The sequence below is a fragment of the Ammodytes marinus genome (genome assembly GCF_949987685.1).
Source record: "Ammodytes marinus genome assembly, chromosome: 15".
In the NCBI taxonomy this organism is placed as follows: Eukaryota; Metazoa; Chordata; class Actinopteri; order Uranoscopiformes; family Ammodytidae; genus Ammodytes; species Ammodytes marinus.
The window spans coordinates 13,582,587-13,597,734 of NC_137219.1; the positions used below are offsets into that span (position 1 = coordinate 13,582,587).

The 15,148-nt window shown below is 41.3% G+C and overlaps 1 protein-coding gene across 2 annotated transcripts in view; it reads left to right on the plus strand.

Moving 5' to 3' along the window:
* The window catches only part of asap2a (ArfGAP with SH3 domain, ankyrin repeat and PH domain 2a), a 48,912-nt gene that overhangs the window by 21,859 nt on the left and 11,905 nt on the right, over nt 1-15,148 (plus strand). For both annotated transcript variants that reach the window (XM_080042086.1, XM_080042087.1), the window contains exons 3-14: nt 1,702-1,847; nt 2,677-2,751; nt 7,634-7,683; nt 10,793-10,922; nt 11,220-11,305; nt 11,410-11,485; nt 11,614-11,700; nt 12,852-12,955; nt 13,486-13,555; nt 14,031-14,118; nt 14,645-14,693; nt 14,982-15,148. In XM_080042086.1, coding sequence (XP_079898212.1) covers nt 1,702-1,847; nt 2,677-2,751; nt 7,634-7,683; nt 10,793-10,922; nt 11,220-11,305; nt 11,410-11,485; nt 11,614-11,700; nt 12,852-12,955; nt 13,486-13,555; nt 14,031-14,118; nt 14,645-14,693; nt 14,982-15,148 — 1,128 coding nt within the window. The remainder of the gene's footprint in view (nt 1-1,701; nt 1,848-2,676; nt 2,752-7,633; nt 7,684-10,792; nt 10,923-11,219; nt 11,306-11,409; nt 11,486-11,613; nt 11,701-12,851; nt 12,956-13,485; nt 13,556-14,030; nt 14,119-14,644; nt 14,694-14,981) is intronic.

Consider the following 15,148-nt stretch of genomic DNA (forward strand, 5'->3'; position numbering starts at 1 on the left):
TTTAGGCTGTTAAGGCACTGAATAGGTGGTTTGGGTAAGTTTTACACCACAGTTTTCTTTTTAAAGCCTGTTTGGTTTGAAATACTTGAACTATTGGGTGCTTATTCAGTTATATGCTCACATTTATGATAGTGTTATGGCATTAGCGCATGGCAACAGAATGATCCTATAATTGTTGAGCCTCCTAATAATTCTGTTGGTTCCATCATGTTGAAAAACATCTCTGTCAGAAATGAAAACAGATATAGGCTACTACTGTTGATCTATAATCATTAGAGAGTGTCTTGTTTTTTGAGTTTTGTGTTGACTATCTCTGGTACTCTATACTAGAAGGCCATTGCACACTCACAGGAGTCTTATCATCCAGCTCACCTATTGTATCATTTGATACCTGGGGGCTTAAATCCGATTTGTGAGATCACCAAGCAGTGACTCAGAAGCTTTCAGCTTTCCCCTTTTTAATACAGGATGGATATCTCTGCAGCCGAGACATTTATCCAGCTTAATCTATACACCTGCCACATCTGTGTGTCAGTGTGTGTGTATGTGTGTGGTTTTGGAGATAAAAAGCGAAGACATGTAGTGGCTGCAGATGTCTAAATGTACATTGTCATATTTGAACACACCTCACCTCTCCTGAGTCCCTCCCTTAAACATCCCCTGTGTCGTCATAGCAACAGTCCCCAGTGCTCCATCGCTGTCTCCAAGGCGTTAGCTTTTCAACTGCCCAGTCTAGTGTGAAGTGTATTAAGTGGAATCATTTAGGCCTGAACCTGGTAAGATTAGGTTGACTTTAGACAAGCAAGGTTACTTTGGTCACTGACAGTTTGATGGTGTTTTCCCCTTGACTGGTCTGTTTAGGGACCCAACTCAAAGTGTATTTTTCTTTTCTTCTTCCTGTCCATCTTTGACTTAACGTCTCCTTTGCTGTCATTCTTTTTATCTTTTGGTTGTGTGTCTCATTTCTCTCTCCATAGGGGTGTCATTAGCATCTCTCTCAGTACAATGAATCGTTATTAATTTAACAAGAATCACAATATTCTTACTCCCTTCACCTCCACATTTATTTAAATTAATTGTTTGGTTTGTAAAATGTCCAATCACTTCTCTCCAGAGTCCAAAGTAGATCCGTAAATTGCTTGTTTAGTTTCAAGATATTCAATTCTCGTGACATCAAAAAGAGGGCCTCTGCCCACGTGTTTTTTTTATGTGACCTTATATTATGCTTACAGAACTTAAGTTACATCTCAATGTAGCAATGTTGGTAGGCTAAGGCTATATATAAAAAAAGCAATGGTGGGCAGTATCAATCAATGGTGGGCAGCATTTACCATCTCAGTCATCCAAATCTGAGGGGAAACTGTCATGGAGAGATTGACTAGCCGGAAGAGTGGATCTTTGTTCACTGAAAGAGCAGCATTATCATACATTATAAATAGCCTGTGATTGATTTTTGACTTAAAGACATTTGTTTGACTCCTACTACCTGTCAAAGCTGACCTGTGTGTGTGTGTGTGTGTGTGTGTGTGTGTGTGTGTGTGTGTGTGTGTGTGTGTGTGTGTGTGTGTGTGTGTGTGTGTGTGTGTGTGTGTGTGTGTGTGTGTGTGTGTGTGTGTGTGTGTGTGTGTGTGTGTGTGTGTGTGTGTGTGTGTGTGTGTGTGTGTGTGTGTGTGTGTGTGTGTGTGTGTGTGTTGGTTCCAGCCCATGTAGAGAACGAGGAACAGTACACTCAGGCCCTGGAGAAGTTTGGAGAAAACTGCGTGTACAGAGATGATCCTGATCTGGGTTCAGCTTTCCTCAAGTTCTCCGTCTTCACCAAGGAGCTCACTGCTCTCTTCAAAAACCTGGTGAGCCGTGTGTGTGTGTGTGCGCGCAAGAAAGATTTGCATCCCCTGTCTCTAATTGTCTCCATCCCCCTGAGTCAGTGTGTGTGTTCTTTAGATTGCACACACAGTCCAGCTGGAACTTAAAGCCCCTCAGGAGGTAGCTCTAGTATTTTCCATTAAGGCGGCCAAAGAGCCACTGCAACACCAAAAATCTGCTGGATCTAATTCGACCTCATCCCGAAAAGCTTTTGTAGTGAGGCCCAAGCTTTATTGGAAAAATCCAACCCCACCATGTGAGGTCTGTTGCTTGCCCCTGTACACTGAGACCAGGAGCTCGAGACTCTCTGTTGTTGTAATCTCAACACCGCCATATTAAAGTAATATGAGCTGCCGCCAGACCTGGACGAAGAAGATTTAATCTCAAAAATCTTTAGCAAGCTCTTGTTTATTAGATTACATGCCCAGCATTACGCACAGAGGCCCGCCTCTTGCACACAAGGGAGCTACTGGTCTCATAATGCTTCTTTTTATATAACTCCTAGCGATTAAAAGCTGGTGCCTATGATGCAAAGTTTTAGGCATCAAAAACAGTCTAAAAAAAGGTATTTCCTGATCAAATTGACACATTCTTACCTTATTTGGCTCGTTCAGCATCTTATTACCTTTATTAACAAAAGGTATGAGTGCAGAATGCAGAATGCATTTTTATTGCCTTTGCTTTTGGCAACACTGCACTCCCTTTTTAAAAACACACAGGAAACCTAAAGAGATTATGTCTCTGACTTTCATGTCTGCAAGTTTTAAATGCTCTGATGTAACCTCTCAACTCTTATGCCTTTCTCTCTTCCAGTTCCAAAACATGAACAACATCATCACCTTTCCTCTGGACAGCCTGCTGAAAGGAGACCTGAAGGGAGTCAAAGGGGTAAGGCAACCAACGGCAGGTTTATTAGAGAGCGTGTGATTGATGACCGCAAGCGCTGAATTAACCATGTGTCTATTAGTAGATCATTTGTTCCATTCCTTCTCATATATTTCAGCATGCGCTATGCTGCATTGCAGAAGATCATAGTTATCTCAAAAGTGGAATAATGAAATAATTTGGCTTCGATCTACTTCAGGCCTGGTTCACATGTTTCCATTAAAAGCTAAGTTGAGTAGAGATCAGATGGATCGTTGAAGAAAAAGTTGCCAAACTAAATCTGGCTTCAGAGTATAATGCAAAACTTTTCTACTGCATAATTAAATGTTTATATTAACATAAAACTCAAATGTTAGTTGGTACAAGATCTTAAACCAATAAAATTGTCAAATTCTTAAGGTCTGTTTAGGGGTGTTATCGTTTGATCATCAAAGGAATTGAGGACAGAGATGGAATGGCGTGTAACGTAGGCCCAGACACAGCCATGGTGCCAAGGACGCCAAGATTTTAACTAACCACAGGAACTTTCTGATCAGAGAATAAGGACATTAAATTATAAATCTGAGCAGACAATTATTTCCAGCTTCAAGCATCTTTTGACAGTTTTCAATACACTACAAAAAGTGTTGAGGATCAATCCTCAGCCCTAGAAGCCAGCCTTACAGTGTCATGTGCATCCACCAACCGGACTAAACCCAGACAGACAGTTGTTAATGTAATCAGCACTCGTTACTGGCTGTGACCTTTCCCTCTCCCGGCACATGATTGGCTGCGGTTTCCACCGAGGTATGATGTGATTAGGGCTCGCTCTGTAATGAGGCCGGTTGCCATAGAAATGCCAGTTGCTCACATGACCCTTGGCCACTTAGCCATGTCTCAAACTTTGAACCGTTTGCTCCTCTTTTCCTCTGGACTCATTTGCGCAATGTTTTCTTTTAACTGCCTCTATCTGCCTTTCTCTCTTAACTCCAGGACTTTCTCTTCCCCTCATCTTTCCTCAGTCCTGTCCCTGATCCAACACCACTCACTCTCCAGTCAGTCACATCTGTAATACCTACCCACTTATTGCTCATTAGCCCTCCGATGATTCTAATTACCCCCACTGACATGGGGCTAATAAGCTGCTGGTTATTTTATACCTCAGGACACACATTTACACACTCACCAAAATGTCACCACTGCTGTAATGTCGTCTGGAGAAGATATGATGGATCATTTCTTGTCATCTGTCACAGAAAACTAAGGCTTACTTAAATACTTAAAGCCACTAGCACTTTAACGCAACATGCATTTGTCGATTAGAGGCTGTGACAACAGTCTCAAAACTCAACATAAAAATATAACCCTATCCATACGGGATAGGTGACCACAGTCAGCAAATTCTAAATAAATACAAACTTAAGGATAATTTCTCTCTTTATAAGGCTGTGACAAGGAGACTGAGAATACAGATGGCAGGTAGCAGCTAGGAAGATACCTTCAGAATTGGTATTAGGAAGAAGATAAAGCATCTCATTGATGGTGTATGAATGTCGTAAACTTCAAAACGTCACTCCAAATTTTCAGTGCATATATACAGCTAACTCTAAATGCTCTGGAGTGACTACAGCTTTGTGGCAGCTGTAATAGGTTCAGGTTTTAGATTTAACTCATGATTTAATGGCTTAATGGTGGCCGTTGTTCTCCTTGGAGCCTGTTAATTTTCTGCCGGTGCTGTCTTTGGCCATTAGTGTGATGAAGTAACTCCCAAGGGAGACAACTGCTAATCGCTCGGTATGAGAACCTAGCAACCTGTTAACGCTGTATCTTAGCTACCCACTATTTTCCATCTTATCTGCCTCAATTGCCGTTTCACCACGGAGGGCAAATTGGGATTTCACGCGTTAAAATAAATAAATTGTTATTTTTATTTTCTTTCTCTCCTGACGTGTTGTAGCGCACAGGTAAGCAGCTAACTTTTTTGTTAGTTACCGTTAAAGGTTTTAGTTTCACAGAAATGTCCAACGGAAATAGTGGTTACTTTACAGCTCAGTAGGTGCAGCACTAGCAAAAATAAAAGAGGCTGGGATGGATCCCCGGAGGAACCTGCAGTGTTATTACCGACGACTAATACACACACACACACGCACACACACACACACACACACACACACACACGCACACACGCACACAGGAAAATGGAAAGTGCTGAGTCCAGGAGAGCGTTCTGCTAACAACGGACTTTGAGAGTGGACGCCGGCATGATGTCATGACTGCAGCCCCTCTCATCCTCTGCCCATTGAGCAGTCTGTGTTTAACCCACTATGAGTCACATCAGCTCATCACTATTCAGTAACAGTGTTTGGATAGTTGCTTTTAGAAATCCGCCGTGTTAGTATAAGTGTGGAGTGTGAGGAGAGAGGTCTGTGGTCTAATGCTTTTGGTCCGAGCGGTGAGTCCAGCTGCACCCTGTCTCCATTGTGGTTCAGTGGCGCGTGAAGCACAAGAAGCACCCACGCCTGCTCGCTGTTTGAGATTATAGATAAGAGCAGATTACTGATCAGGCTTTACCCTGCTCTTTTGCATCCGACATGCTTCTACTATCAACTAAAACATCAGCAGCATCAATACTTTTTAATATCTTTGAATCAGGGGATTTACAAAAAACACAAGTAGCAGATAACGGTTTACCAAATGCTAATGAGCACAGTTTCTTGTCCAATACTAGTACAGATCCAAACTCAACTTTTTCCTGTTTTCTGCCGACTTGGTTGTACATTCTTCATTGAGGTGGGAAGAATCTGTAATGGACAGTGCTATTCCTGGACATGTGTGTAGTACTAGGTAGGTGGTAAGTAGTAGGATGTGATGCACATGGAGGCCCTTGTCAAGGTCATGACATTCCTTCTCCCCTCCTATTTAAAATTCTTGGAGACAGGGAATGAGGGCACAGCTTACAGCTCTCTCTCACGGAGTGTTTCGCCCTGTGCCTCCTTGGCCCTATTCTGCTCTGCCATTCCCTGCGATGCCTGGATCTGGTATTTTTAGCCATTGTTACAATTTTTTCTCCTCTCTCCGGCTCTGACATTTCCTTCCGCTCACCCGCTCTTTTCTTTCTGGCTTTCTCTTGACCCGCAGTCCGCTCTTTAAATGGCTTCCTCTTTTTTTGGCTGTCTCTTTTCCCAGGCTCATTCGTTCACTTTGGGTTTTTCAGATTCTTTTGTGTTTTTATAGTCTTTTATGCTCTCTTTCCTCTGGTGGTTTTTGCTGCTGGACTGAATGGCTGAGTGGCTCCTTGAGTCGGGTCCAGTCAACCAGACCGTGTTCCAGTGTTGAGGTTGCCACTCCCCTGCTGTTGAAGCTGAGGTCAACAGCGGCATCACAGTCTCTCTCTGGAGCTCTAAGAATGCACTAAAGCCATAAGCTGTCTGCACGGCCCAACAGAAATATGTGTGCTTTTCGCATCCATGGGGGGAAAAAAATGCACAGTAAGCGAGCTATGAGATATTTTAGTTCTCTCGGGCTAGAAACGTCACTCCAATGCCATGATTCAGCAGCAGGTGCTTTCTGTAGTTTTAACAAAGGTGACTTGTAACCTACAATCCATTGTGCAGACTTTCCTGGCATTTAGGCGCTGGAATCAAGCATCATCAGTTTAGTTAAAAAAAAATGTAATCAGCAATGACACGGCCAATTGAACCAACTAATGTTAGCTTTTGTTTGTTCTCCTGATCGCTGTGTTAATCTGAGTAGCGGCGTTGGGGATTTTTGTATAATCAAGCACTTTGCTCAAGCAGCTGTTGAAAGCACACCCAATGACGATGAGAAATCAGCGTTGCCTGACGTCTGAGCGTCCATTGGAATTGTGTTACAAATGGCAAAAACAATCTCGCCGCTTTCCCTAAAAACCTCTGACGTAACCTGGCCCAGCTCCCTGCAGAGACATCACAGAAGGATGATTCACATCACTGATTCACAGTCTGATGAAACACACACCCTGCCAAACACAAACATACAGTAGCTTTTGCTCATTAGTGAGTGAGCAAGTATTCTTCTGAATATGTGATATTTATTAAGTGTTGTTGACAGCGATCATGAACATCTTTGTGATTCCTGGTTGTTAAAGGCATTTGTTGTTTAGTGTTAAACCACAGCTTTTCATTTTTCTTTACCTGTATTTTACTGTGTCCATGCAGGGCTTCACCTAATGATTATTTATTTTGATAAACGTATCTATTATTTATTTTGGTGTTAGGAATAGTACGACATTTTGGGAAGTTTTGCTCTCAAACTCACTGAGCCACGTCAAGAAATATTCAGGCTCATAACCTACAAACCCCATAAAACTACACAATATACTTTTTATAGTATGAGGTTTTGTAAAGATGAAACATATGAGATATAAAATGTTAATCTGTGATGTTTACAGATACAATTGTGTGTGTTTTCTTACTTTTAGACTGAACTGAGTGGTCGAAGCTAACTGGTTGCTTGCTTCAGCTTCATATTTAACATACAGACACAAACATGCTATTGAAGCCCTCGTCTAACTCGGGTCAATCCTACATAAACTATTCTCATTGGTCTTTAAAAGGTCAAAAAGTGTTGGAAAACTCCTCCACGAGCACTCGGAACAGAAGTTCATTCTTGACCCTGGAAAACACTCTCTTTGTCGCTTTAGTCAAGTCAACTTTATTTATCTAGCACATTTATAACAGCCGAGGCGGACCAAAGTGCTGTACAGTAGAATAAGTAAAATGCATTACATAGAAATAGTTCTTGAGTCATTTTCAATTGTTTAAATCCCTAATTAACAAATCTTACCACTTTGTTCCTGACTATTGTTTACAAGTTTTTTTTATTAATGATTTGCTTTGTGTGTCTCTCCCCCCCCCCCCCCCCACAGGATCTAAAAAAGCCTTTTGACAAAGCATGGAAGGACTACGAAACAAAAGTGTAAGAAACCTGATATGTATTGTTAATTCATTTATGTTTCAATAAGCATTAGAACCAGACATGTAATGGTTTGTTAGTGGAGTGGTTAGAAATGGTGACCCATTGCTTGAAATCTTGTGAGTTATCATTAGTTCATGCTAGACATAACGTTAACGCCACATGTATCATTAGTATGTTGAAATGAAATGTGCAGTTTGTGTCTTGTCTATGTCTGACTTGTTTCGACTAACCGCTCTCCCCCCTCCTAACCTCCCTGTGATTATCTGTCAACACATCCCTGATAATGTGAATAACCAGCCCTCACCATCACTCTCGCACCTTCCCACACTGACACGCCATTATGATTGTGCATGCAAAGAACACATGACTTTTTATAGAACTTTCATATATTTTACAAGCTGCAAAGGACATTCTTTACTGAAAGGGTAATACATCTTTCTCCAAAACCGCTTTGTTAAGACAGTATGGGCTTTGTACTGACTTGGAGGCGTTCAGCCCGGATGCTATGTGACTGTTCCTGACCGTCCCAACTTATTCCTATGTTTTGACTCTATTGATAGCAAACGGAGGCCGTCAATAGAGTTCAGTTTTTTGCCTGAGTTGAAAACCGTCCAAGCACCCTGACATTATCCCTCTTCTTTACCAATAACCCTTACTGGTCGTCTCTGATCTCTCTGCTGTCACAGTAATAAGACTGTCCTCATATTCACAGACACAGTGAGAGGACATTCGTTACAAAGCACTGATTCCCTTCATTTGGTTTGCAAGCTCTTTGCACCCGACATCCCGACTTTGTGTTCTGTCTTAAAATCAAGAATCGTCTCACTTTCAGTGCTGTTTATGCAGGAAGATTGTCTTCTCTGAATTGTAATAGGTCAAATCAGGCCATTTTGAAGCAGAAAATATCTACTAAACCTCAAATTCCAGTATCTTTTATTTCTCTAATTGGTGAATGACTCTCTGAACTGACAGGCCTGAAAGTGAATGGATTCTCAGTCCAATCATCACTTGCACAACTGTTAGTTTGGCTAACGCCCAAACAGTCCGCCCGGCCGGCTAACGTGTTTCTCTCAATTAGTCGCAGCCCTGATGATGCTGTAAAACTGTCAGGGCTGATTCAGATTCATGTGCTGAAAAGGGCAAGCAGTGGTACTCTCCATGAAATTTTATTTGGCTTGTTCACATTGGCAAAATGGCAAGATTACGTCCAAAACTAAAGGCTGCCATAACTTGATTAGTGTTGGTGTCTTGAAGGCCGATTGTTACCTTGTTAAAAAACAAACAGCTTTTTTTGCCTTTTTGCCTCAAGTCAAAGTTAGCATTTGTTTGCGCAACATATTACACCGCTTTTGTGAACGTGCCAAAATGTTGAATCATATCCAGTATCCTGCCTTACAATAAATAGTAACAATAAGAAGCTCAATGTAGCTCAATGAAGCAGTATGAAACCAAGTCAAGGTGTGCTGTCAAAACAAAGAAGTAAGATATTTATTGTGCAACAGCAAGGATACAAAGATTTTTTTGTAACATGACAGTTGAGAAGGAAATGTTAAAAGACTATTTTGACCTTTTTAGAAGTGTATTTACTTTCTGGTGGAAAGTAAGATGTGGAAATTTGACACCACTCACCATATTTGTTTGTTGAATATGAAGGTATGATTACGGGATTGTTTTATTAGCTTATGCCTTTATACTAAAAACAACGAGAAACAGCTAGCCTAGTATTGTTAAAAGCTAATCAAATTTGCCTACCAGAACTTCTAAGGCGCAGTAATTAACATGCTATATCTTATCTATCTTTGTTTCTCCCGTACAAAAAAAAAAAACACACGTTGTGGTTCTGTGGAAAGTGACTATTTTATCCAAAACATCCAAGGATTTCCTTTAAGTCTAATTTGTGATTTATGTTTTAATGTTTTGGAAGATGGCTCATGCAGTCCCACCACGTTTGATCTTTCCCCTTTAAGAATTTAGTATAGCAGCAGGTAAAACAGATAACAGTTAAGCATGAAGGACTTAAGCCTGTCTTGATGCGCATGAACGAGGCTGAACAGCTTTCAAACGGCTAGCAGAAACTCAAACCATCAAACTCGTCTCCCTGAGAGGGAACAGACTGCTGTATCCTTTTTTTCAAAGGGAACATGCTGTCAGAAGAAAACCGCATATGGAAAAGAATGCCATGTCGCATGAATTGGTGCCCCCTCTTCCTGTGTGTGGTGTTTGTCCCTGAATGCCTGTGCGAGATATTGTATGCAGAGTTTATGGTATTTGTGAAAAATCACCCCTGATTACAGACTGACAGGCGATCTGGCTTGTTAGAGGTTTAAACCAATGATCCAACCATGATCAAAATCTAACAAAGATGAAGTCCATATCCAGCCTAAATCATAATCTCCACATAATAATTTCTCCACTCTACATCAATATCCACTCCACATAGCCAAACACCTAATGTACATTAGTTAGGTATAGAATAGCTAAACATTGTCAGGATGAAATAAGTTAAGTAATTCCCACTCTGAGACATCTGGTTTCTAATAGCTTCTGCTTTACGTACCATCGCGAGTGAGAAACGACAATACTGGAGTGTTTGATTTTGTGAATTATGCTGACGATGAAAAAGAACTGATGAGCTTGGTGCAGTTTATCCCCGCTCTTGGCAAAGTCTGATTTGAATATGTCCAAACAACACAGATTGTCTCCATCCATTTCAGTGAAATAGGCTCAGCTTCAATGCAATTAGCCAGATGTTCCTCCTCTGCACATGTAGTGTGTTTACTTGAGTACATCTGGAAGAACAATACTATAGAATAGGCGCTGGCTGTTTGCTGTGCATCTCAATGGTCTCATATAGTTCTGTAGTGTGGTGGAGGGTGCTGTGCCTTTCAAGACACCTCCACTAACATCACTTTCTCTAGCTAGGAATTTATTCATACAAAGTGGATTGGTTTTGTGGTGATATACTGCCCCCCCCCCCCCAACAAGCCATCAGCTACTAGACAGACGCAGGGCAGATTTTACACAATGCCAGACTTTTCTGTTGTTGTATGTTTATGGTGCTGTCATGGATGTGTGCTATCTGACCCCATGTGATGTCACTCCCTGCCAGGACCAAGATAGAGAAGGAAAAGAAGGAGCACGCGAGGCAGCACGGGATGATCAGGACGGAAATCAGCGGGGCGGAAATCGCTGAAGAAATGGAGAAGGAGAGGAGGTTCTTCCAGCTGCAGATGTGTGAAGTGAGTGGAAAAATAATGATTGGGAAGTCGGATCACAGTTTCAGTATTTCAGATTAGGTGTGTGTGTAGCATTTTGGAATGCAAATCTAATCTTACATTACATTAAGTATGTTTGTGTGGTCCGTGTACCTCCTTTTCGATGTTTCATTTTTAATAAAGCTTTACTCGAAATACGTGTCTACAGTAATGAGGGTCTGCGTACGATATGAAAGGGATGTGTGGATGTTTGAGATGGAGAGTGAACCCTGGCTTCACCTTTTGTCTTCTTGACTCGTTTGGAATTCAATGTGTTTACAGTATCTTCTCAAAGTCAATGAGATCAAGATCAAGAAGGGTGTGGACCTGCTGCAGAACCTCATCAAGTACTTCCACGCGCAGTGCAAGTAAGACATAGAAAAACCTGTACCCCATTGACATTGCCTCTGTTTTTTGAACGAATTGCATTTCTGAGACACCAACGTGTTAAATGAATACCCTTCGTCTTCAGTTTCTTTCAGGACGGTCTGAAAGCCGTTGACAACCTGAAGCCTTCCATTGAAAAACTGGCCACAGATCTGCACACGGTGAGAAAACCCAGCAGCAGCTCTGGTGTATATACTGTCTTTCATTTGACCTTGACATTTCTACCATTTTTTTGTAAATCACGTTTCTCTTCTCCTGTTCCGTTTTCTTGATCTTTACGGTACGACAGATAAAGCAGGTGCAGGACGAGGAGAGGAAACAGCTGACTCAGTTACGAGACGTCCTCAAGACGGCACTGCAGGTGGAGCAGAAGGAGGTAATACACACACACACACACACACACACACACACACACACACTGAGCGCTGAAGGTCTTCTGTCCCATCTGTTTCATACATGCATTGCTATTTTTCAACCGAATAAGTGGACGTGATCTTGAACTGATCCCAGCTCTGTGCTAAGCGAACTAACCGGTCTCACCTGAAGATTGTTTTCTTCTCTCCTTCGCTGCCTTGGTCTTTTGTGAAACAAGTCCAGGAGAGTAAGTGGACTTTACTGTGGTTGTTTTACATCCCGTTGTCATTGTAGTGTTGCTTCAGTTGTAGTGCTAGAGCAGTGCTTTTTTTTTCCCTGTTTTTTGTTTTGTTTTGTTTTTCAGATAATCTCAGTGTCTGTTTAATATGACATTGCTATGTTTCAGTGCTTTGGTTAAGTTTAGTTTAGTTGTTCATTTTATTGTATTTAATTATTACTTTTTCACTAAGAAAAGCTCACACTGTAGTTGCATTTTTACTCCTCCCATGATCATGCTGTTGGCTGTGTGTGTGTGTGTGTGTGTGTGTGTGTGTGTGTGTGTGTGTGTTTCTGTGTGTGTGTGTTTCTGCTGATAACAGCAAGCACCAATACAATTAAATTCATCATTAAAGCCCCATAATTGCCTGCCTTCAGAAGTTGTCCTCTCTCTTTCCCATAGTGTTACCAGAATGAAAATTATATCTCACACTAGAATCTGGCCTTTGTTTGGTCCTTTTTTGAGGTATTTTGTCGTTACATTGCAGTCAAGCCTGGCTATCCAAAATAGATTTTTAAAACTAATTCTGGTTTTATAAGTAAGATTTGATTTGTTGCTTTTAGATTTTGTGTATGAGATTAAATCTTTTTTTGCCACCTGCTGTTAAAAATAAATCTATTATTTGATTTTCCCCATGTGGCAAAAAACAATCAGGCTTGAAGCAGCAATTTTCCAGTAGTTGTCCATCCTTGCTTTTAAATCCTCAGTGGAGCATGAGAACCAAAAGCCGAGCGTAAATCAGAGCTATTTAACGCCTCAGTGGCTCCCACTTGACTTGCAATGAGGATTAGCAAATCCTTCTTGCAAATGGCTGTTTTTTTTGTAATTAATTTTGTCCTTTGTATAGAGGCCCTGATTCATCTTCTGTTTGCTTTGTTTTGTGTGTGTTTTCCCAGGATTCCCAGGTGCGGCCGAGCACCACCTACAGCCTGCACCAGCCCCAGGGTAACAAGGAGCACGGCACAGAGCGCAGCGGGTGCCTTTACAAGAAAAGTGACGGGTGAGTTTAGAAAAAATGACTTAAAATGATCAGTTATGGTTATGATCAGTTAAGTAAAATTAATAGTTTTAGAAAGGTTTACATTTTTAATAAAAAACATCAACATTTAAGAAAAATTATTTGAATGAATTTTGTAAGCATTACTTTCTCTTTTCATTTATTAATTACTTTACTGTTACAAAATAGTGAAAAATGCCCGTCACATTTTTACAAAAACCAACCCAAGATTATGTTTTTTACCTGAAATACTATCTAAATCCCAAACATTTTCAATTTAGAATAATTAATAAAAGATCATCATGTTTTAAAAGGTGGAACCAGAGAATATTTTGTGTTTCATTAAAAAATAGCTTTTATTAATTATTTTGCATATTTCGGTTGCTCTACGCATCCTGTTTCAGTATCCTAGAATACACAGCTCATCCTGGGTGTCATAATGAATGCTTTGCTCTGCGTTATAACATTTGATTCTATTAAATGTAATAATATGTTTGTGTGACATACCAATCGCTGCATTCTGTGTGTCACAGGTTGAGGAAAGTGTGGCAGAAGAGAAAGTGTACAGCAAAGAACGGATACCTCACCATCTCACATGGCACAGTCAGTATACAACAACCATTTTTTCCTTTTATTTTTGCTTGTTCATTTGTCAATGAGCTCTAAAAAAAAAGAAAGCCTAACACAAGACAGTGTGCACTCAGGTGGACTGGATACTGTATGTGAACAGACCCTTCACACATGTTTCATTGAGTCTTTTTAGGCTGCAGCAGGTCCTTCTCCCCAGCCACTCGTTATCTTTAACCCTGAATATATTAAACAGACAGCAGCGGCCGAGTTCACAAGTTAACATTCCTCCCCCATTGCTCTTTAAAATTGAACTCTGTTTGTTGCCATATAAAGATTTAAGCCCAGTCGTCTCCTCAGTTCATCTGACACGTATAGCGGCTTATCAGATGTTTCATTTGGCTCCTGCAGCAGTCCGATACGGTCAAACACAACACACTCGCTCACTTTTGTTGTTATTTCTCCCACTCCCTCCCTCTTTCCCTCCCTCCTTCATCTACCTCTCTGCCAGGCAAACCGGCCACCAGCTAAACTCAACCTGCTCACCTGCCAGGTGAAACACAATCCCGACGAGAAGAGGAGCTTTGACCTCATATCCCGTACGTTTTTTTTCCTTCTACTTCCATCCTTCTTATTGTACACGTGACGTTCCTTATCTTTCTGTCTGTGCTCACTGTCTGTTTTGTCTTTCCCCCAATCTGTGTACGTTTCACTCAAAAGCCTCATTTTATTTGGCTCTTTTCATCCAGATAGCAGCCACAGGTCGCAATGTGTTATACAGGAGCGTGGATTTAAAACTTCCAGCCCTTCACATTAGAATTTAGTTTCAATCCTTTGGGTTATGCTGTTATTTTCTCCCACACACATAAGAGACACTGGAGACACAACATAGTTTAAGATGCTTTGGATACAGTGGTGTAAAAATAGTTCCCAGTCTCAGCGGTTACCAGTGAGGGATTCACACCTGAAGACAGAAATAGGAGCTGTTTTCATTGTTTTGTGTTGTGCTGTTGTTTATCCTTTGTCTGACCTGTCGGCTAGATACTTTAGCAGAAAATGGCGCTGAGACTTTAACTCTGTCTCCAAACTTTCGTTGTCATTCATTCATGTCTTTGTTTGTTTCAGACGACAGAACGTATCACTTTCAGGCCGAGGACGACCAGGACTGTCAGATGTAAGGGCCGGTTCCTTCTTTATTGTGTGTGTGTGTGTGTGTGTGTCTCTCTCTCTCTCTCCAGTCTGCCTAAGTGCATCCTGTTTACCACCTCGGCCACTTTCCATACAATTCCTACCTCACACCCAGTCAGATGCTTGGCCATTTTTTATTTTTTATTTTTTTACCTCCCACCTTTTACTACTTTTCAATCCAATTCAAAACGCTTTATTGGCGTGACTATTGTAGAAAACAGTATTTCCGAAGCATATTACATATTCCGGACTCACTCCCTCTGTGTCCCTCCAGCTGGATCTCTGTGCTGCAGAACAGTAAGGAGGAGGCGCTGAATCAGGCCTTTAAAGGGGACCAGCATGTCGGCGAGAACAACATTGTGCAGGAGCTGACCAAGGCCATCCTAGGAGAGGTCAAGAGGATGACGGGCAACGACGTGTGCTGTGACTGCGGAGCGCCCA